Source organism: Panicum virgatum, chromosome 5N, assembly GCF_016808335.1.
Source record: "Panicum virgatum strain AP13 chromosome 5N, P.virgatum_v5, whole genome shotgun sequence".
Lineage (NCBI taxonomy): Eukaryota > Viridiplantae > Streptophyta > Magnoliopsida > Poales > Poaceae > Panicum > Panicum virgatum.
In genome coordinates, this window is record NC_053149.1 from 51,913,676 (window position 1) to 51,934,655 (window position 20,980).

General features: G+C 51.9%; 1 protein-coding gene and 1 pseudogene across 2 annotated transcripts; both read left to right on the forward strand.

The window, feature by feature from the left end:
* The first annotated feature begins 7,381 nt into the window (after positions 1 to 7,381).
* LOC120674914 lies at positions 7,382 to 8,809 on the forward strand (annotated as a pseudogene).
* A 382-nt stretch (positions 8,810 to 9,191) lies between these two features.
* LOC120675365 (EEF1A lysine methyltransferase 2-like) lies at positions 9,192 to 20,661 on the forward strand. Of its 2 annotated transcripts, none has more exons than XM_039956570.1 (7): positions 9,192 to 9,685; positions 11,010 to 11,138; positions 11,612 to 11,800; positions 12,671 to 12,767; positions 13,438 to 13,541; positions 20,009 to 20,060; positions 20,189 to 20,661. In XM_039956570.1, exons 1-7 carry the CDS (start codon positions 9,411 to 9,413, stop codon positions 20,399 to 20,401), a joined length of 1,059 nt encoding a protein of 352 aa, XP_039812504.1. In that variant the 5' UTR covers positions 9,192 to 9,410; the 3' UTR covers positions 20,402 to 20,661. The 2 variants fall into 2 exon arrangements, with proteins under 2 accessions (XP_039812504.1, XP_039812503.1); XM_039956569.1 differs by having other exon boundaries at positions 9,280 to 9,685; positions 11,007 to 11,138.
* Positions 20,662 to 20,980: the final 319 nt, after the last annotated feature.

The window sequence follows — 20,980 nt, forward strand, 5'->3', positions numbered from 1 at the left end:
TCAGGTAGAGGGTTATTGGGCCTGGGTGCATTGAAGGCACCACCACGCCTCGGAGAGGGGCAATCCCTGGAGAAATGGCCTGTGCCACCAAAATTGTAGCATGGCCCCTTTGCGGCAGCACCTGGGTTGCTCCAATAGACATTGATTGGCCTAGGAGCTTGTCCTTGAGGAGGTTGAGGATTACGCACAATCCACATAGGACGGGGAGGTTGAGCTCCCGGTGCCCGAGGTGGAAGAGGAGAAGGCTCCAGACGTGGACGTGAGGAGCTACCGCCTGCCGAGGTAGGAGCGGGACGCTTGTTCTTGGCCTCAAGATTCTTCATCTTATGCTCAGCTCTGATGGCGATATTCACCAAGTCATTGAAGTCTTCAAACTTAGTAGTGGAGTGCTTGTCTTGCAATTCTTCAGAAAGCCCATCATATAGGCGTTCTTACTTCTTGGCATCGGTGGCCACTTCTTCAGGTGCATATTGGGAGAGAGTGTTGAAGATATTCACATATGCCATCACATCATGATTTTCTTGAATAAGATTCAGAAATTCTTTCTTCTTGATATCCATTATGCTCTTGGGGATATGAAATGAGCGAAAAGCTGTCCGAAATTCCTCCCATGTGAAATGGTGGTTAGCAGGGTGAGAGGTTTTGAAGTTCCTCCACCAAACCCCAGGGGCGTCATGCAGTTGATGAGCAGCAAATAAAACCTTCTCATATGGCTCACACTCAATAAGACCAAACTTCTCTTCAATGATATTGAGCAAGAAATCTGCATCAAGAGGATCTTTGGAGCCACGAAAGATAGGAGGATTGGTACGGAAGAAATCCCCGAACCTGTTCACTTGAGGCTCAGCTCTTGGGCCATGATTGCCGGCATTGCCCATTTGATTGACTATGGCCGCCATAAGTTCAGTTTGCCAGGCCAGGACGTCCGCGAGGTTTGGGTGAACGGGAGGATTTGGAAGGGGAACCTCGTTGTTGCGGTTGTTATTGTCACCCGAACCATTAGCACCATCCCTCTCGGTTCCCGAACGCAACACCATCCTGTTAATAAACGAAACGGTTAGCGGTCAGGAATGAAAGATAGAGAATGATACTCAAAGGAAGGGTGGAAAGACAATGTGTAGATAAAAATCTAACACATAACCAACACTAGGATAACATATCTAAGAAAAAAGGTAGATTTGGCCCACTAAGATTAACAAGAATCGACTAAGCAAGATCTTGACAGTAGCACACTAGATTAACTGTGTATGGATTTGGAGACCAGAAAAGAGAGTATGCATGCATGCGAAATATGAATGCAACATGACGTCTCCTCACATCGTGAGCACGCCTTAACGTTCTAGCGCTCACTTACGACCCGAAACAACCGCATTGCCCAGCAGCGCTACAACCCTCCTACTAGCGCTCAGGACAATGGGTGATTTCCACCTTCTCAACTCTGGTAAAAGGCTCAAAAGGTTTCCAACAGGTAAGGGTTTTCCTATGCTCCCGCTACTCATGAAGAGAGGAGGGGTTAAGCATATCTTAATTAAGCAAGTGAAGCAATAAAAGAGAAGTAGCTCTAAGACCAAAGAAAAAAGGTAGCATCTTACCTTAAGTTCAACTTTTTAAAAAAATAAGTCTTAGTGTAAGTGATCAAATTTTATTTTACTCTCAACCCGCTAAGTCAATTTTAGGTTCACTTTATGGAAACCTCAGCTCTGATACCCGTTGTGAGAACCACCTAATTTAATACTATTTTAAGTGAACCGCCAGTCATTATCTTTCAGATGAGAGTTAACACGTGCTTGCCAGAGAGCGTGCCACGTGTTACCCCACATCTAGAGACACGAATAACCGACACGTCATTCGCCTAAAATAATATCAAATCCGGTAGTCCCGGTATGTGCTCCAACATGTGCCCAGAATCAGCATATACACATACCGTTTACAATAGAATACATCGCCAATGAACCACAAAGAGCAGTTTTACACTACCAGAGTTCGAAACTTAACATTACAAGTTCAACATAGAAAGGTTCAAACTAATCTCCATTACAAGCCTTGGGCTCACGAAAGCCATATTATTCAGAAACTTAAAGATTATAATATTTACATGCTCTCACGAAGTTCGATTACGATAAAAAACATACTACGATGATGATATCTTGCTCAAGGACACCATCCCAACCTCAACGACCTACTCCTCCCCCGCACCAGAATCGGCGGGGTAGAAGTGGCCGAACACCACTTCGGGTTCACCTGCAACTAAGTTTAGAAGCAACCTGAGTACAAAGGTACTCCGCAAGACTTACGCGAACAAATAAACAAGGATCATGCAAAGGCTCAAGTAAAAGCTTTACGGTTAAGTAATTATTGCATAAACATGAGATGTCTAGACTATCACCTAGCAAACTTAATTAATCTTGCCCAACCCCCAGAATATTTTAGTTGATTAAGAGAGTAACATAATAAACATAAGGTCATTACTATGACATGAATCCAAAGCCAACAACACCGAAACTCTCTATGAAAAATTTGATGAACCAAGAGCTTACTCATATCCGAGAGCGCGGCAATTCAATTTGATTATAACCTTGTAAGGGTGTACTACTTTACCCATACGACGCGAGGGCCATGCGACTCACCCAACCGATCACGTCGGGCAAGGGGTACTCACGTCAACCGTTCCCAACTAGGCTCAACCGTTGAGGGTACGCCCAGCTTGCGCGTGGAGATTTAGTTCCGCCGGGGACATCTCTAAACTTTCCTACACATAGTTCCACCCGAGGACACACTAAGCCTCCCTGCATAGCCCTTTGCCACGTATCTGGGACTGGGCCCCAATGATCAAGTCAAAGAAGGTAATTGGCTCATCCGTACCATTATTTTGGATATGTGGTAGCACGGAAATGTGCTCAAGGCCGATGGCATCCACTCGGTCCTTAATTGATCCAAGCGAACTATGCCCATGTGACTTCATTCTCTAGGCCCTACCATTCCGCTCGAATCTCGGTACTACCACTTCACTAACAACCAAACCAAACCAGTGCGATCAAGGGTAGCCGGTAAATGTGATACTACAGCTATTCTTTCTAGTAAGCAAGATGAGTAATCGAAGCAGAGCTAAGCATCTAGTGAGGTTAAGTAATTAACTAACTAACTAGTGCCAAGAACAAGGATGACAAATCAAGGAAGGATAATGCACACAGATAGGTACAAGAATGCAATATATATATATGCGCGAAAAAATATACATGAAATAGCATTTTGGATATGCAATCCTGACAAAACCGGAGGTTCCGGCCTGACAAAACAGGAAATCCGGTTGTAAAACCGGATGTTCCGGTTTCTAAAACCGGCAGTTCCGGGTTCAACCGGATTTTGCCAAGGCGTGGACGCGGCCACAGCGCGTGTGCGCGCACGTCGCGCACGGCGACGGTGGCGCGAGGCGGCGCGACGAGGCAGGGCTGGAGAGGGGTAGAGGGCGCACGCACAGCGTGTCCTAGGCGGCGACGAGTCTCACCGGCGGCAGCACGAGCGGAGAGGAGCAACGGCGGGGCGGCGCGACGACGAACGGCGGCGGCGGGCGGAGGCGCTCGCTGGCTGGCCTGCATGGCCAAAGAGAGGGCCGGATGAGGAGGGGAACGGGTCGAGGAGAGGGAAGAGATGTTCCCCAAGCGAGGAATCGAGCCGCGGCTCACCGGAGAAGGCGAATCGCGGCCGGCAGCAAAGCTCCAGGCGGCGGCAATGGAGGGCTAGGGTTTGGGGGAGAAGAAGGAGGTCGCGGAGGATAAGTCCGGGGCTGGGTCGTGGAGGATAAGGGCGAGCGGCAGGACACGCGTGGCACGAGGATCAGCGGCGGCGTCGCCGCGATTCGTGCTCTGCCCACCGGAGCAGAGTTAAAACCGGAAGAGCTTCCAGAATTTACTCGGGATGTTACAGCGCTGACCGCCGGCGACCTCCCGGCCCTCATTCACGCGCCCGAGGGAGTTTGTCTGGCGCCAGGCGCTATTGTCGGACATTGCCAGCCTCCGGGAGACGGTGTCGTGGGTGCTCGTCACTCGTCAACACGTCCGACGAGCTCGGTACGCCGCCATCGGAGCGCTTGGCGCACCTGCCAGCAGTTTCCCCCGTCGGCCCGCTCCTCAAGACGGACAACGACGGTGGCGGCGGCGACAGACGAATGCACGGCCTGCTCCATCGAGGAGGCTGCACGGCCCACCTTTGCCTGAACCGGAAATAAGCCCACCTTGTCATTTCCACGCGTGAGCTCTGTTTAGATTACAATCCGTAAACCTCGTAAACACAAAAAAAAAAACACCACATTAAATATTTGGACACATGCATGAAGTACTAAATGAAGTCTATTTATAAATTTTTTTGCATGGATGGGCTGTAAATCGCGAGACGAATCTAATGAGCCTAATTAATCCATGATTTGCAACAATGATGCTACAATAACCATCCGCTAATTATATATTAATTATGGATTAATTTTCATCATTAGATTCGTCTCGCGATTTACAACTCATCTGCGCAAGAAGTTTTGTAAATAAACTTCATTTAGTACTTCAAATTAGCAAGATTTCATCGCAAATTTTTTTTTTGCGTTTCATCTAAACACTACACCAACCTACTACGCGCTTGAAGCTGCAAGCCTGCAACAGGGGAGATCGTGTCGCACGAGCGATCAGTGGCTGTCAGGCTGTGGAATCTTTCCCAAAAAGGATGACGCTAGAGGCGACTCCTGCAGCGATCAGCACGCACGCTCTTAACTGGCAGTGGCCAGCACGCTCTTAACTAATTAGATCTAAAAAAAATCAAAACTAATTTATTCCGAATCATAAAAATATGAAACTACTTCCAAAATTTTCTAAAAGTGTAGCGTATCTTTTATTGCTCTATTTGAATATTAGTTATTGAAAATAATAGGTATAACTACGGACAACCATGAACATAAAAATTGAATTTGAATAACTGATAAGTATTGTGACAATAGATAGGTTATATTTTAGAAAACTTTTGATATCTATTTCGTATTTTTACTTAAAATGAATTACATATGAATTTTATACCTTAAATTTGAATATTTTAATTCTCACAAAATGAAAAACCACCTTCTAAACCATCCCAGAGGCCAAATTGCTCGGTTTCGATAGTTGGATGACTTATGTTATCCGATTTTGTAGTTGAAAATTAAAAATCGAATTTTTACCTTAGTCTGAGGGTGTAAATAAGATTTTTCCTTTCATTTTTCGAGGTAGTAGAAGAAATAAGAAGTAAGAGGAGCTCCTGCACTCAGTGCCTACGCCCGCCACTGTCAGGAAGCTAGGTGAGTGGATCATTCAGAGAAGAAATTTCTTCGCCGTTCAGGGTCAGACAACCTGACAAAAAAATCACTTCTCAACAGCAACCTGGAAACCAACGGAACAAAAAGCTAGCGACGGGGATCATGCGGAAAAGTGTTTCTGCATACTCCGTAGTGCATATCAACAAGATTCATTGATCTTCTTTCCAAGAAAACAAGATTCATTGATGTCAGCAGTACTGTCCTCTCCCTGTTTTCAAGATCAAATTCAATAACAAAAAGTGACGCCAGCCAGGAGAAGTGACACTCTGACAGTGCAGCTCGAGTAATCTAAATCCCACAACCCTTTATATACTGCTAATTAGTTCAGTATATTGACTGCGCTAGTTGTAATCCTCCTATTAACTAAAGTATGAATTAAATGATCATTTAGCTCATTTAATCATATTCAACTTGACTCCGTTTAGATGGTTTTTAATGGTTTGCACGGGTCTAAATGGTCCAACTGTATAATTTACTGTTTAGAATCTAAACGACACAAATAAACTCTATTTACCATTTAAATATTTAAAGGACTAAATGGCCATTTAGGCAAAAAGAGGAAGTGAACAACTTATAAATAAAACTTTAACATATAGTGAACAACTTATACGTGCAATTTGGACATATAGTTATTTTCTGCACAACTTATCATAAGATGGCGGTATAACGTTTTTGTGCACAACTTTTTGTATAACCTTTTCCGATCAACTTTTTAGAAGGATAATTTTTTAGCACAAATTTCATGAGCACAATCTGGTTTGCACACAAAGTTGTATGCAAAACTTTTGCAAACAAATCTGAAACAAAGTTGTATGTAAAGAAGCAAATGAAATCGAAAAAAGAGAGAGAGAAAACAGCGATGTATGTCCACGCCGGCATCGCGGCTTCCATTGGTGGGAAACTGGAGATAAAATAGAAGAAAAAAATGATAACGGATTGAGGGAACGCGAATAGGAGGAAAGCAGGGGCGAAGCTAGAGCTCAAACAACCCTGGTGCACTGCTTAGCATTATATTCTAAGCATTAGAAAAATCTAGTGGTAACAGTGGAAAAAATCGTTTTTACCCTGGTGCCAGTGCACCAGGCACCATGAACGTGGTTTCACCCCGGGAGGAAAGGATAAGACCAGAAATCTGGGGCTCGTACAATGACCGATGGCCACAAAGCGTCCTAGCGGCGCTCTAGCAATTAGTTTTGCGTAACTTTACTAGCAGCTTAGGATAAGTACAATAGTTTAGACAACTACTGTCTTTTTATCATAAACCGACAGCTAAACAAACAGCTTGTACAAAAGATCGTTTGTTTAGCTGTCTGCAAGGTATTTAATTTATTTTTTGACACACAAATTATAGTGATCTAGTGCATAATTTGATTTTTTAGTCATTTTGTAGCATACATGAGAGAATGCACAATACATTTAAATAATTCAAAAAATTAGAGAAAAATAAAAGGTTGTAAAGATTGTACCGTCCCTTTTCACCTCGATATTTCCCGTAGTCCTGTGACCGTGAGCGCAAGGACTTCATCTCTCTCAAATATGTACTCTCTTTTGTCATCCTATGTTATCCCCTCTCTATTGCGTCGCTCATGGGGCCTGGCGCTCGGTATGGCACGCTGCTGGTCTGGGCGCCGGCGAGGAGCTGTGCTTGGCCCGGTGCGGCACTCAGGCTGGCGTGCTGCTCGGCTAGGTGATGGGCACACAAGCGCGGAGGATTTAGCCCGCGCGTGGAGCACCGGATCAGGGCGAGATGGCGACATCTCGCATCGACGCGTACAACGGGGAGTTGGGCGTTGCTCTGACCTGGGAGCACGAGCCGAAGCCGACGACGAACCAGACGACGACCACACTCTCTTCCCTCATTTAATAATCGTCTCGATTAGCATGTACAGACGGCACTCGACAAGCCGTTGTACGTGCCCTTTGCTTACAGGGCGACACATTTAACGCAAATACGCAATGGAAACGAGCTACCGCAAGCGTCCGACACCACACTTGGATACTGGTCGCCAGCCTGCCGCCGCGGCGCGGGATATGAGCCAAGAACCAGCCGCCGTTGCCGTCTCCATGACGTCCGGGCCGGCCCAGCCTAGCCCGCACGTCTTGCTCGTCACCGCCCCGTTTCAGAGCCACGTCAACCCGCTCCTCCGCCTCGGCCGGCGCCTGGCAGCCAAGGGCCTGCTCGTCACCTTCACCATCGCTCTCCGCGCCGGCATCCGCCTCGCCCCCGGGGACGGCGACAGCGACGGCGGGGACGCGGGAGCGGAAGCCGGCCGCGGGAGGCTCCGCGTCGAGCTGCTGCACGGGGGCGGGCTATGGGCGCCCGATGACCCCCGGTTCCGCGTGGCCGGCGACATGGCGCGCCACGTCGAGGCCGCGGGCCCGGCGGCGCTCGAGGAGCTCGTCCGCGGCCAGGCCGAGGCCGGGCGCCCCGTGACGTGCGTCGTGGCCAACGCCTTCGTGCCGTGGGCGCTCCGCGTCGCCGGCGAACTGGGCCTCCCGCGCGGCATGCTGTGGATCCAGTCGTGCGCGCTCCTGTCCGTGTACTACCACCACGTCCACGCGCTCGCGGCGTTCCCAGAGGCGGGCGCGCCAGGCTCCGTCACGCTTCCGGGGCTCCCGGAGCTGGAAGCCGACGACCTCCAGCCCCTCCTGATGTACGCGTCCGGCTAGGACCTGTGGCGTCAGATGCTCGTCGTGGACCTCGGCCGCGCCCGGGAGACTGTGCAGTGGGTCTTCGTGAACACCTTCGACGAGCTCGCGCACGCGACCATCGAGGGGCTTCGCGAGCACTTACCGGTCATACCCGTCGGTCCACTCCTCGAGCCAGACGACGCCGGCGGTGAATGTGAATCCTCCCCGGCTGCCGACGACGACGGTTGCACGGCGTGGCTCGACGCGCGCCCGCCGCGGTCCGTCGTGTTCGTGGCGTTCGGGAGCCTCGTGAACAATGACTCCGCCGAGGTGGAGGAGATAGCTGCGGGGCTCGCCAGCACCGGGCGGCCGTTCCTGTGGGTGGTGCGCGACGACACCCGCGCGCTCCTCTCCGCCGGCGCCCTCGCCGCCGCCTGCCGCGACCGCGACCGCGACCGCGACCGGGGCAAGGTGGTGCCCTGGTGCGCGCAGGGGCGCGTGCTCGCGCACCCCGCGGTGGGCTGCTTCGTGACGCACTGCGGGTGGAACTCCACCACCGAGGCGCTCGCCGCGGGCGTCCCGGTCCTCGCTTCCCCGAGGTGTTCCGACCAGCGCATCAACGCGAGGTTCCTGGTCGACGTGCACCGAGTCGGCGTCCGCGCTCCGACGCCGCTGACAAGGGACGCCCTGCGCGAGCGCGTCGAGGAGGCGATGGGCGGGCCCGAGGCCGCGGCGATGGCGCGACGGGCGACGGGCTGGAAGGAGAAGGCGCGCGGCGGCGGCTCGTCGGACCGCGGCGTCCAGGCATTCGTTGACCAGATAAGGCACGCGGGAGCCCGGCACTGACTTGCTCGCCGCTCGGTCGTGCACATCGGTCGCCCTGGCGAGTCTGGGGGACATGCAGCTCCCGTCGCGTCGCTGCTGTGCAGCAGAATAATCGCGGGTTGCATTGCATGTATCATGTATGGTCCCGTGCTCTTAAGGAAGAGCAGGTTTTTTTCCATGTGTGCGTTGTTCGTTTGTCGTCCCTCCGCCGATAAAAGAATGCAACTTGAGCAGTCAAATAATTTTAAATTTGACTGAATTTATATAAAATAATACTAATAGTTTTGGAATTATTTCCTGAATTCAGACATGTATGGGAAAAAAGTTCTTTTCTAGATTTAGGGGTACTTTTTCCTCCACTGGTTGTGACCCATTTCAGGAGTATACGCGTCTTGCGTGCAGCAACGTCTGAGATTCTGAGTTCTGATGACGAGACACACAGATCGCAGACCCGACAAGAAACGCCATCTCCATCAGCAATTACAGATTAGCACCGCGCACTTGCCCAAAAAAAAAAAAACTCGAAGCGGCGGTCCCCGTTCAGAGACCCCTGCCCAAATCCCAGCGTCCGCCGCCGCGCCGCGCCCTCGTTGCGATCTCCCGCACAAATACCCGATCCGCCATGGCTGGAATAAGGCTGACGCCCGAGGAGCCCGAGATGCCCGTCGGCACGCCGCCCCGCCCCCAGCTCCCGGCATCCGTCGCCGGAGCAGGCGGTGGCAGCGGGGGCCTCGAAATGGCGTCGGACGACGAGCGGTCCGTGGCGGCCGACTCTTGGTCCGTGCGGAGCGAGTACGGGAGCACGCTCGACGACGACCAGCGCTACGCCGACGCCGCGGAGGTGCTCGCCGCTGCCGCGGCCTCCGCCAACTTCCCCTCCGCCGCCTCCGATTACTGGTACTGTATTTCTGCCGAATTGTCTCAAGTGAGAGAACTGGATGCTATCGATATGATCTGTCGAATCGTGAGGGACCTGATAATGCTTGATATCGTAGAGGGCTTGCTGCTTTAGCTGCTGTACGGGGTTATGGTCTCTTGTGGATGCTGTCAGCACCTTTTTGACTTGTGCACTTGTTTTTATAAAGTCTAGTTCGGTGATTATGTTTAGGACTGAATACGAGGGATGCCTTTTGGCCTGAATTGCCTATTACTGTTATCCGAAGACCAGATGCATGTCCAATTTTATGTGCAATCGCTTGTTAATGTTCTGTGATACTTGAGTTGATAAGTGGAACATAAAAGTGATTTGTCGGCTTTTGTGGCCCCATTTCGATCAGCTAGAGCTGATAAAAAAAGCTGTAGCTGATCCAAGCAGCCCAGCTTGCAGCCAATCATATAGTTCACTTTTCAACTATCCAACTACCCAGCTTGTATAAGCTTTATGCTGACTCAAGCTGAGAGGATACAAATGGGGCATTAGAACTTACCTTGTACGAGTGAGTAATTTATTTTACCGATAGAAAAAAAAATCCAAACTGAGTTTTTGCCTTGAAATAAGTGTTTTCCATATGGTCAGTGATATTTTGGAGTCACATTGACAGATGGACTCTGATTGCAAACCCAATAGTTTCGTACCCATGGTTTGTGTCAACTAACAAATGATAAAAGATTACATTAGGCGTATGCAATGTTCTTACGGCGTTAAGGCGAGTTGTGGCGAGTCACCACCGCCTAGCCGCCTAGGCGGGCTAAGGCGACGCCTAGGCGGGCTAAAACGCCTAGGCGGGCCAAAATAGGGGAGCGCCTTGTCGCCTAGGCGACGCCTAGGCAACTCCATAAGAACATTGGGCGTAACCACATATTTCCTTCTACACCAGGCTACGAATTCAGTATGACCATGTTTGTTTCCCTCCGGCAGGAGGGGGGGTGGTGCAGTGGTTCTCTTCTAACAGTGACAACTTGGCATCTATTATCACAAAGAATGAGACCTAGAGACAGATCTGTGCCACTCCATCACACTTAATGGAAGTGGCATATGTCTGGTCTCTTTAATAGAATACACCAAATTCTCCGTACCCTGAAAACCTGTAATTTACAATCTCTTGTTAGAGGTCAGATGAATTTCCTCGATCTGACATACTGCAACTGGGTGCACAAGATGGCAAGAATGGAAAACCTGGCCTATTACCTGTTTATTTCTATTCTTAAATGTTTTTGACATGTTTAGTTAAATAAATAAATCCCTTTTTTAATGTCTCCTAAAATGTCCTTGTATCGGCAGTTCTGATAAGGAAGATCAAGATCCTGGTGATGTTGAAGGATCAATGCTGGGTCTCCAAAGCTACTGGGATGCTTCGTATTCAGAAGATCTTGCAAATTTTCAGGAACATGGGCATGCTGGAGAAATATGGTGACTGACTACATCCTGTCCTTTTTGATATCAACTATCAAAATCTTCACACTAAGTAAAACAAGTGGCACGTTTTTGTTCATTGGCCAAGTTGTTTATGCCAATTAATTTCATGTTATCATATTAGCTGCTGTTTCGTTTGCTCAAAGAATTCCTTTTCATGCCATGTATATGTTCATGAAAAACGTAAATGAGTTACTTAGCATAGATACTTGGATTCGCAGTTTGTGCACACTGAACTCACAATTCATCTGGCAAAAATTATTATTATCCTTCACTTATTAAGGGATACTTCGTTAATAGGAAATTATGATTCATTGCCTTTTCCCCCTAACACGCAGAGAGATGAGTATCGTTATATATGAAGAAAAGATCCATTGCCTTTTAAGCTTCCTTTTGCAATTTTCCCTAGAATACTGTGAATGTTAGAAGATTTTTTATTTTAGGTTGTGAACAGAACCTCCTGTTTGTAGGTTTGGTGCAGATGTAATGGATACAGTTGCTGTTTGGACAAAGAGTTTGTGTAACATTATTCAGGGCGGGATTCCATCTGGTCATGACAGCATGAAAAGTGAAGTCGATGAACAATTATTCTCCAACTACCCTGTGCTCGATGTTGGAACTGGGAACGGCCTTCTCTTGCAAGCACTTGCTAAGCAGGGGTACTACTGAATTTTTCTTAATGATGGTTAATTAGTTCCCTAGAATAATGTATTGTCGTTGAGTGAAACGGAATCTTGGTCTGCTGAAGATTTCTGCAAATAATTTTATAATTCACCTGCAATCTTGTATATATATGTTTTTCATGTTAAAAAGTCATGTCACTTAATTTTTCTTTACTCTAAATAATGGCTCTATAACAAATACTTAATATTAACCATTATACCTAACTACCTAAGATACAGTTTCGTTAAGCACATTTTAGTTGAAAAGTTGGATGTTAGTGAAAAATATTAGAAACTTTTATTACTAGAACACTTATCATTGAAAGATACCTTATTGTAGCCTTCTCAAAACTATATGCATGTTTTCATTGAAAGACATCATTCAATCAAAAAGGTAACTTCCGGTGGCACTCTTTGGAAACTATGAGTAGTCTACAAGTGTTGAGAGGAAAAAGAGTATCATGATTCAAGCAACATGAAGTAAAGTGACTGCCATATGCTAGGTTACTCAAGTGATTAATCAGCTTAAATGATCTGTTCATAACTTGAAATTTTACTGTGGGTATTCTGAGTGATGTTTGATATAAAATAATGTGCAATCACACTCAACTAGGTTGTGTTGTTGCCACTTGCATAAGATAATCTTGAAGTCAGTTTTTGGTAATCATCTATGATAGCCATATGACAATTTTGTTTTGGAACTTGTGTATTTGAACTGACAATTTGTAATGTACAGCCAGTTTTGCATTGTTGTGCTGCGCTCTATTGTGGGGGAGTCTAGTTCTGTGTTGGTTGTTTTTGAGTTATGGTAAAGTATTCTGTTAAGGTTGTATGATTGTGACCAAATGACATTGCCTATTTTGCCAGGTTTACAGATTTAACAGGAACTGATTACAGTGAAGGAGCCATTGAACTTGCAAGAAACCTTGCCACTCGTGATGGCTTCGATTCAATAAAATTTTTGGTTAGTATACATGCTCAGATTGAACTCTTTCTTTCTTGTCAAATCATGATTTTTTCCTTGAAATTGCATTCTTTGTTGTTATGGATATCGTTTGGGACTTACAGTTATGAAAGCATATAATTACAAGGAAATGAGTCAATATCTAATTTCTTGTCCGGCCATGACAACTGTAGAATCAATTTCTAGAATAGCCACTTGCTACATGTTAATTGAACATTATCTTGTACTTGTGTTATGATATTTAACTTGCATTTGACAAATGATTCATAAAAATTTCTCATCTCATTATACTCTCTATTAATTAGAATAGCTACCATTTTGATAATTTCACTGAAATGGACCTGTACTTGGGGGTGGTAATGGGCCATGGCCCTAGTGGTCTCTTCACAATCCTACTTGGCCTTTATACATTTTTAGCTCAAAATTGTATAGGATTGGAGCCTGACCCTTGAATTATCTAAGTCAAATTTCAAAGCCCTTTACTTGTTAAATGCAGCTGAGTACTACTAATGCTTCAGAACAGCTGTCATTTCAATTTGAATGATTTCACCTAACATACTCCAGGTTCATGGCCACTTGAATATTATCAAATGATTTGCTTTTAGTATTTTTATGATGTGGTGCTTTCATCTCTGCAATAACTCATATTTTTGGTTTTTTGTTCTCTCAGGTTGATGATATACTAGAGACAAAGTTAGATAGGAAATTCAAAATTATTACAGACAAAGGGACTTTGGATGCCATTGGATTGCATCCAGATGGTCGTGCGAAAAGGTACAACTGTGACCTGGAGACCCCAAAGAGTTTTGAGCACATTTAAGGCTTTAGTTAATCCCCTCCCTAAGGGGATTGGGTGTTAGCAGCTCAATTTTCACTCTCATTGAGCTGAGAGGATGACACTCAAGTTGGGGAAGTTTTCTGGGTTTTCTTCATTCACACTCACAATGCCATACTCTCCACGGGAGAGGTGGGTACATATTTATAGGCAGCCAGGTGCAGGCAGCCAAGGCACATGCCAAACTAGTCTAAGATGCTAGTCTAAAAGCTAAAACTAACCAGTCAAATATGCTGTCCTCTAAGATGCTGTCCTAGGGGCAGCAAGACCACTACGTGCTGCAGTAAGGAAAGATGCTGCAGCAGCCCCACAAAGACCACCAGTACAGACTGTCCCTCAAGGACCATGTGCTGCAGCAAAGAGATGCTGCAGTGGTACAATGCTGACTAACCAGCAAAGACTTATCCATCATTCTCCCCCTAAGTCTTGCGCGTCGTCTTGTGGGAAGATTGGACCATCCTAGTCCTGGAGCAAAGCTCAAGAAACTTGATCCTCCCAAGGGGCTTGGTGAGCAGGTCCGCAAGCTGATCCTTGGTGTTGATGTAGCTCGCCTTGATGCTTCCTTCCTCCAAGCAGCCTCGGATGAAGTGATACCTCACCCGGATGTGCTTGCTCCGTTCGTGGAAAACGGGGTTCTTCGCCAAGGCCAGAGCGGACTTGCTGTCCACCCTGAGCTCCACTGCTCCAGTGTCTCTGCCGAGTAGATCACCAAGCAGTCGAGCGAGCCAGAGCGCCTGAGTCGACGCGGTGGAGGCCGCTATGTACTCGGCCTCGCAGCTGGACAAGGCCACCACCTGCTGCTTGACCGACTGCCAGCTAACGAGGCACTTGCCGAGGAAGAAGAGGATCCCGCTCGTACTCTTGCTGGTGTCGATGTCGCCGGCGTGGTCGCTGTCGCTGTACCCGACGAAGTGTGCCGCTCCAGGGCACCTCGGGTAGTGGAGACCGTGGTCGAGAGTCCCCGCAACATAGCGGATGATCCTCTTCACGGCCTGCTGGTGCTCCGTCGTCGGTCGCTGCATGAACCGACTAACGTAGCCGACGGAGAACGCCAAGTCCGGCCGTGTGTGGGCGAGGTAGCAGAGGCTCCCCACAAGACGCCGGTACTGAGTAGCGTTCACCTCCTCCGCCGTGCTGTCACGGCTCAGCTTCAGCCTCTCCTCCATCGGAGTGAGAGCTGGGTTGCAGTCGGTGAGCCCAGCGAGCTCGACGACGCGCTTGGCGTAGGCGGTCTGTCGAAGTGTGATCCCGGAGTCGTCCTGGTGCACCTCGATCCCCAGGTAGAAGGAGAGAGGCCCCAGGTCGCTCATCTGGAAGGTGGCCTTCATCTCCTCCTTGAACGCCACCACCTCCGCATCCTTGGTGCCGGTGATCACCAAGTCGTCGACGTAGACACCCACCAGCAGGGCATTTCCGCCATTGCCCCGCCGGTAGATGGCCGCCTCGTGCGGGCTTTGCTCGAAGCCCATCCCCTTGAGCGTGGAGTCCAGCTTGGCGTTCCACGCCCTCGGGGCCTGCCGCAAGCCATAGAGGGCCTTGCGCAGACGTAGCACCTTACCCTCCTTGCCGGGGATTGCAAACCCCGGCGGCTGGTGCACGTAGACCTCCTCCTTCAAGTCGCCGTTGAGAAACGCCGACTTGACGTCCATGTGATGGACACGCCAGCCCTCCTGGGCAGCTAGCGCAAGGAGGAGTCGCACGGACTCCATCCGTGCCACGGGAGCGAAGGCATCGTCGAAGTCGACTCCCTCCTGCTGCACGAAACCTCGTGCCATCAGGCGAGCCTTGTGCTTGACGACGGTGCCGGCCTCATCCCTCTTCAGCTTGAACACCCACTTAAGGGTGATCGCGCGGTGACCGCGAGGGAGATCAGCAAGCTCCCAAGTGCGGTTCTTCTCAACCGCGTCCATCTCCGACTGCATCGCGGCACGCCATGCCGCGTGTCCCTCGGCCTCTGCAAAAGACCGAGGCTCGCCGTCGTCGCACGCGAGGTGCAACTGCGCCTCCAGGTCGTGAGGCACCAGTCCCGGCACCGGCTGATCGCCGAGAAGGTCCTCCATCGTACGGTACCGCAGCGGCTCACCGTCGTGGTACGCGTCGATGCGCTCCTCGTCGTGAGAGAGCGGAGTAGCGAACTCCACCGGGCTGTGAGCAGGTGCTGGAGTAGGCGTGCCCGGAGGAGTGGCTGTCGGTGCTGGAGTGCGCGGCGTCGCCGGCTGTGGTGGTACAGCTGAGGAACTCGGCGCAGCCGGAGTCGTAGCTGAAGGGCGTGGTGCCGCCGGTGTGGCGGGCGCCGGAGTCGGTGGAGGCTCGGGGACCGGGGTTGGCACGCTCGGCGAAGAAGAGCTGCCTACTCCCCCAGCTCCCTCGAAGTGGACGTACTCGACGGTGAAGTCGTCGTACGTCGGAGCCGAGCCGTCGTCCACCGCCTTGTCCCACGCCCACCCTCGCCCTTCGTCGAACACAACGTCGCGCGCCGTGCGCACACGCTGTGTCTCCGGGTCGAGAATGCGGTAGGCCTTCGAACCCGCCGCGTAGCCGATGAACACTCCCGGAGTGCTCCTGTCGTCGAGCTTGCCGATGTGGCCAAGCTCCTTGGCGAACGCGAGGCAGCCGAAGACCCGCAGGTGGGAGACCGCCGGCTTACGCCCATGCCAAGCCTCATACGGCGTCATGCCGTCGAGTGCCTTGGTGGGCGAGCGGTTGAGGATGTAGACAGCCGTCACCACCGCCTCTCCCCAGAAGACGGCCGGCATGCCCCTCTGCTTGAGGAGGGCCCGGGCCATCCCCACCACCGTCTGGTTGCGCCGCTCGACGACGCCATTCTGCTGCGGGCTGTACGGCGCAGAGTAGTGGCGCTGGATGCCCTCATCCGCGCAGTACGCCGTGAACTCGGCCGCCGTGAACTCGCCGCCGTTGTCGGTGCGCAGCACGCGCAACTTGCGGCCGCTCTCCGCCTCCGCAGCGGCCTGAGCACGTCTGATGGCGTCCGCAGCCTCTCCCTTGCTGCCGAGGATCATCACCCACATGAAGCGGGAGAGGTCGTCGACGAGCAGCAGGAAGTAGCGCCGTCCTCCTGGTGTGACCGGTGTCACCGGGCCACACAAGTCCCCGTGTACGAGCTCGAGCCGCTCCTTGGCTCGGAAGCTCGCCTGCTGGGGGAAGGAGTGCCGCCTCTGCTTCGTCAGCACGCAGACGTCGCAGAGCTGCTCCACGTGGTCGAGGCACGGGAGGCCTCGCACCATCTCCTTGGCGCCGAGCCGCTTCAGGGCCTCAAAGTGGAGGTGCCCAAAGCGCTCGTGCCACTGCCATGCCTCGTCGTCCCTGCGAGCTGCAAGACAAAGAGGCTGGGCCACCCCGACATGGAGAATGTAGAGGCGGTTCTTCCCTCGAACCACCCTGGCGAGAAGCTGGCGACGGTGGTCCCAGATGCGGAGGACCCCGCTGTCGATCACCACGCGGGAGCCGCTCTCATCGAGCTGCCCAAGGCTGATGATGGAGTTCCGCAGCGCCGGGATGTAGTAGACTCCGGTGAGCATCCGGTGCTCTCCGGACTTGGCGGTGAAGATCACGGAGCCCACGCCCTTGATCTCCACGGCGGAGGAGTCCCCGAACCTGACGGAGCCACCTACATCGACGTCCAGGTCGGAGAAGAACTCCCGCCGCCCGGTCATGTGGTGCGTGGCGCCGGAGTCGAGGTACCAGCCATCGACCCTGTCGTCGTCGGAGCCGTTGCCGAGGAGAACTCGGGCACGCGGCTCGTCGAGGTGGAGTAGAGCGGTGACAAGCGGTGCCGCCGGCTGCGGCTCCATGTCCCCGTGGAGTAGGAACAGAGTTTTTCGTCATCCGGCTGGGCCTCCGCGACGTGGGCTTGGCCCCCACGCCTCCGCTGCGGGCAGTCCCTGGCCCAGTGGCCGGGCCTGCCACAGTTGTGGCAGGCGTCGTCTCGTGCCGCCTTGGGCCTGTCAGCGGCGCCGCCCTGAGCATCTCCGCGGGCGCCACCCTCGGCGCGCCCTCGTGCCCCGGCTTGGGCACCTCCGCGCCCCTTTCGCGGCTTGCCGCGCTTGCGGCCACCAGTCGAGGAAGAGGGCTCCCCCCTCCTCCTGTCACCGCGCCGAGCCTCCCACTGCTCCTGAGTGAGGTGGAGCTTCCCACCGATGGAGATGCCTCCCGAGGGAGGCTGTGGCTCGTCGCTGTCGACGACCTTGAGGCGACCTATCGCCTCCTCGATCGTCATGGTGGAGAGGTCCAGCAGAGACTCGATCGAGCGAGCGGTCTGCCTGTACCTCTCGGGGACGCAGCGGAAGAGCTTCTCGACGGCTCTCTCCTCGTCGTAGGTGTCGTCGCCGAACTGCACCACCTTCTGCAGCAGAGTGTTGAGACGGAGGGCGAGGTCATCAACATCCTCACCTGGCTTGAAGGCCAGGTTCTCCCACTCCTTGCGAAGTGCCTGGAGAGTGGTCTTGCGGGCGCGATCGCTGCCGATACGTGCCGCAGCGATGGAGTCCCAGGCCTCCTTGGCAGTTCGCTTCTTGGAAAGCGTGAACTGCATCTCGGGCGGGGCTGCTGCAATGAGAGCATCCAGCGCCCGTCGATCCTCATCGTAGTCGACGTCGCCGTACCGGACTGCCTCCCACATATGCCGCACCTGGAGCTTCACCTCCATGACCGCGGCCCACTCGACGTAGTTGGTCTTGGTGAGGGTGGGCCACCCACCGCCGGGACGACGTCCCTGACCACCGCCTGGAGGCCGTGGTAGCCGGGGGCGCCGCCGCGCGCACCCCAAGCAAGGAGCGCCGCACACCGCCCTGCGCGCCGCCGCCAGGGGCGCGGCCCGCCGCCAGGGCGCCGCCTCCAGCCCTGCGCGCGGCCTCCGCCCTGCGCGCGGCCTCCGCCGCCGGGTGCGCGGCCCCCTGGACCGTCGCCGGGCGCACCGCAGGCGCGCCGCCGTCCAGGCAGCCGCCGGGCGCACCACCAGGCGCGCCGCGTCAAGGCCGCCGCCAGGCGCGCGGGCCCCTCGACCGCCGCCGGGCGCGCCGCCGTCCAGGCCGCCGCCGGGCGCGCGGGCCCCTGGACCGCCGCCGGGCGCGCCGCGTCCAGGCCGCCGCCGCTGGGGTGGGCTGCTGCCCACCGCGCGGTCCGCTCTCGCCGCTCTCTCCCTCTCCAACTCCTCAAGGTCCTCGTCGGCGGTGGCGTCGCCGGCGATGGAGCCGCTGAGGCTGCCGCGCAAGGTCTCAACCTCGACCTCCGCCGCACGCGCTGCATCCTCCGCCTCCTATGCTTCCACCTCCGCCCTGGCCGCTGCCAGCTCCGCTGCAGCCAGCCTGGCCGCCCTCGCCGCTGCTGCAGCGGCTTGAGCCGTCGCTCGCCTGCGCTCCTCTGCCGCGGCGAGCTCGGCGTCTCGCTAGCACCGTGCGCTCGAGGCGACCGAGCGCTGAGACGGTGCGTCGGACATGGCGCGCCTCCAAGGGGCTGTTGCGTGGAGAGGGGGAAGGGAACGGGGAAGAAGAGGCAGCCGGAGCTGCTGCTGCTGCTGTAGTTGCTGGTGGTGGTGGCTGGGCTGCTACCGCGGCTTGGGAAGGGGAGGAGCAAGAGATATCCAACCTACAGGAAAGTACGGCTCGGATACCAGATGTTAGCAGCTCAATTTTCACTCTCATTGAGCTGAGAGGATGACACTCAAGTTGGGGAAGTTTTCTGGGTTTTCTTCATTCACACTCACAATGCCATACTCTCCACGGGAGAGGTGGGTACATATTTATAGGCAGCCAGGTGCAGGCAGCCAAGGCACATGCCAAATTAGTCTAAGATGCTAGTCTAAAAGCTAAAACTAACCAGTCAAATATGCTGTCCTCTAAGATGCTGTCCTAGGGGCAGCAAGACCACTACGTGCTGCAGTAAGGAAAGATGCTGCAGCAGCCCCACAAAGACCACCAGTACAGACTGTCCCTCAAGGACCATGTGCTGCAGCAAAGAGATGCTGCAGTGGTACAATGCTGACTAACCAGCAAAGACTTATCCATCATTGGGGAGGATTAAGACTTGTAAGGGATTTAATCCCCTCCAATCCTCGTCAATCCCCACCAAACCGAACAAACCCTTAGTTGACAATGTTGTTGGTACTAGAAATAACTGGACGGATTAGTTCTGATGAGACTATTCAGTGTGTAATTCTTGACAAGCCATCCTGCCATAGTAAATAGCTGTAGCCTTTAGGTTGTACGGTCTTCTTTGACTTTCTATTGGCTTTATAGTTTCTGATCTACAGAAATATAGAACTACATCTACACAGTACGTAGGTACACGAGGGTTAGCATGTTCTTTTGCTTATATTTGAAAATATTTTTCTTTGAAGAAAAATCTACGTCACCGGTTTAACATCTGTCTCTGTATGTACTTCATTCAGAATAATGTATTGGGAGTCTGTATCAAACTTGGTTGAGCCAGGTGGCATTGTGGTCAGTGCTGATCCTACAACTTCTTAAACTATATTTTATGACTCATCCTCCAGGATCGGTTTTTATCGTAATGCTTGTACCCGCTTTATTTGTAAATTGGCATAAAACTTTCTGTTGTATATCTTCAGGTCATAACATCATGTAATCACACAAAGGATGAGCTTCTGCAAGAAGTAGAAGAATTCAGCAAGAGAAAATTTGGCAAGGAGAACATGGATGAAGGTGCAGGACCTGCGTCCCAGATCTTCCGGTACATAGATCATGTCCGAACATACCCCACCATAATGTTTGGGGGAGTCGAGGGGTCTCAAGTGTGCACCGTGGCCTTTCAACGGATGTAACAAAGAAACACAGGTACGCATCATACTTGGTCCAATACTATTTTGGCTCTAGAAGGACGTTCGTTACTTCACTTGTGGGACTGTTCCCACTGTATCTGTCTGAACGTGAGGATAGTAAGGGAATCTTCCGAACCATTTTTCTGTAACTGTAAACGAACATGAGATGATGTATTGTTAATGTACCGTGAACTTTCCTTGTAATTTTGGTCCCTTCATCCGGTATACAGAGTTGTAGTTTCAATCCATGATAATTTTTTGTACGAGGTTTCAGGTTTCTAGTTTCCTACAGTGGATTGTTCATGCAATTGAAATTTTGACTATACTCGCGCATTGCAAAATATTTAAGCGAACGAGGGGCGATGGAACAGCACCGGTAGAAAACAAGCAAACAGCAGGTTGGCTAGGTAGGAGACGCCGTCGCACGAGCCTGCAGTGCGCACCAGCAGGCAGACGAGGGGCCGCACCGAGAAGCCGAGAACGCAGCGGCAGTGGTGGTGGAGCCGGGCTTCACTTCTGATCCGATTGGCTGGTGTTCAGTTTGACGGCGAGAGCGCCGATTGTCAACGAAGTTCCCCGCCA

Excerpts from the sequence above, each read along its gene's own strand:
- LOC120675365 (XM_039956569.1), top strand. The coding sequence starts at position 9,411 with ATGGCTGGAATAAGGCTGACGCCCGAGGAGCCCGAGATGCCCGTCGGC. Across the intron at positions 9,686-11,006 it reads TCCGCCGCCTCCGATTACTG|CAGTTCTGATAAGGAAGATC; the intron begins GTACTGTATTTC and ends TCCTTGTATCGG. Across the intron at positions 20,061-20,188 it reads TTGAGCCAGGTGGCATTGTG|GTCATAACATCATGTAATCA; the intron begins GTCAGTGCTGAT and ends GTATATCTTCAG.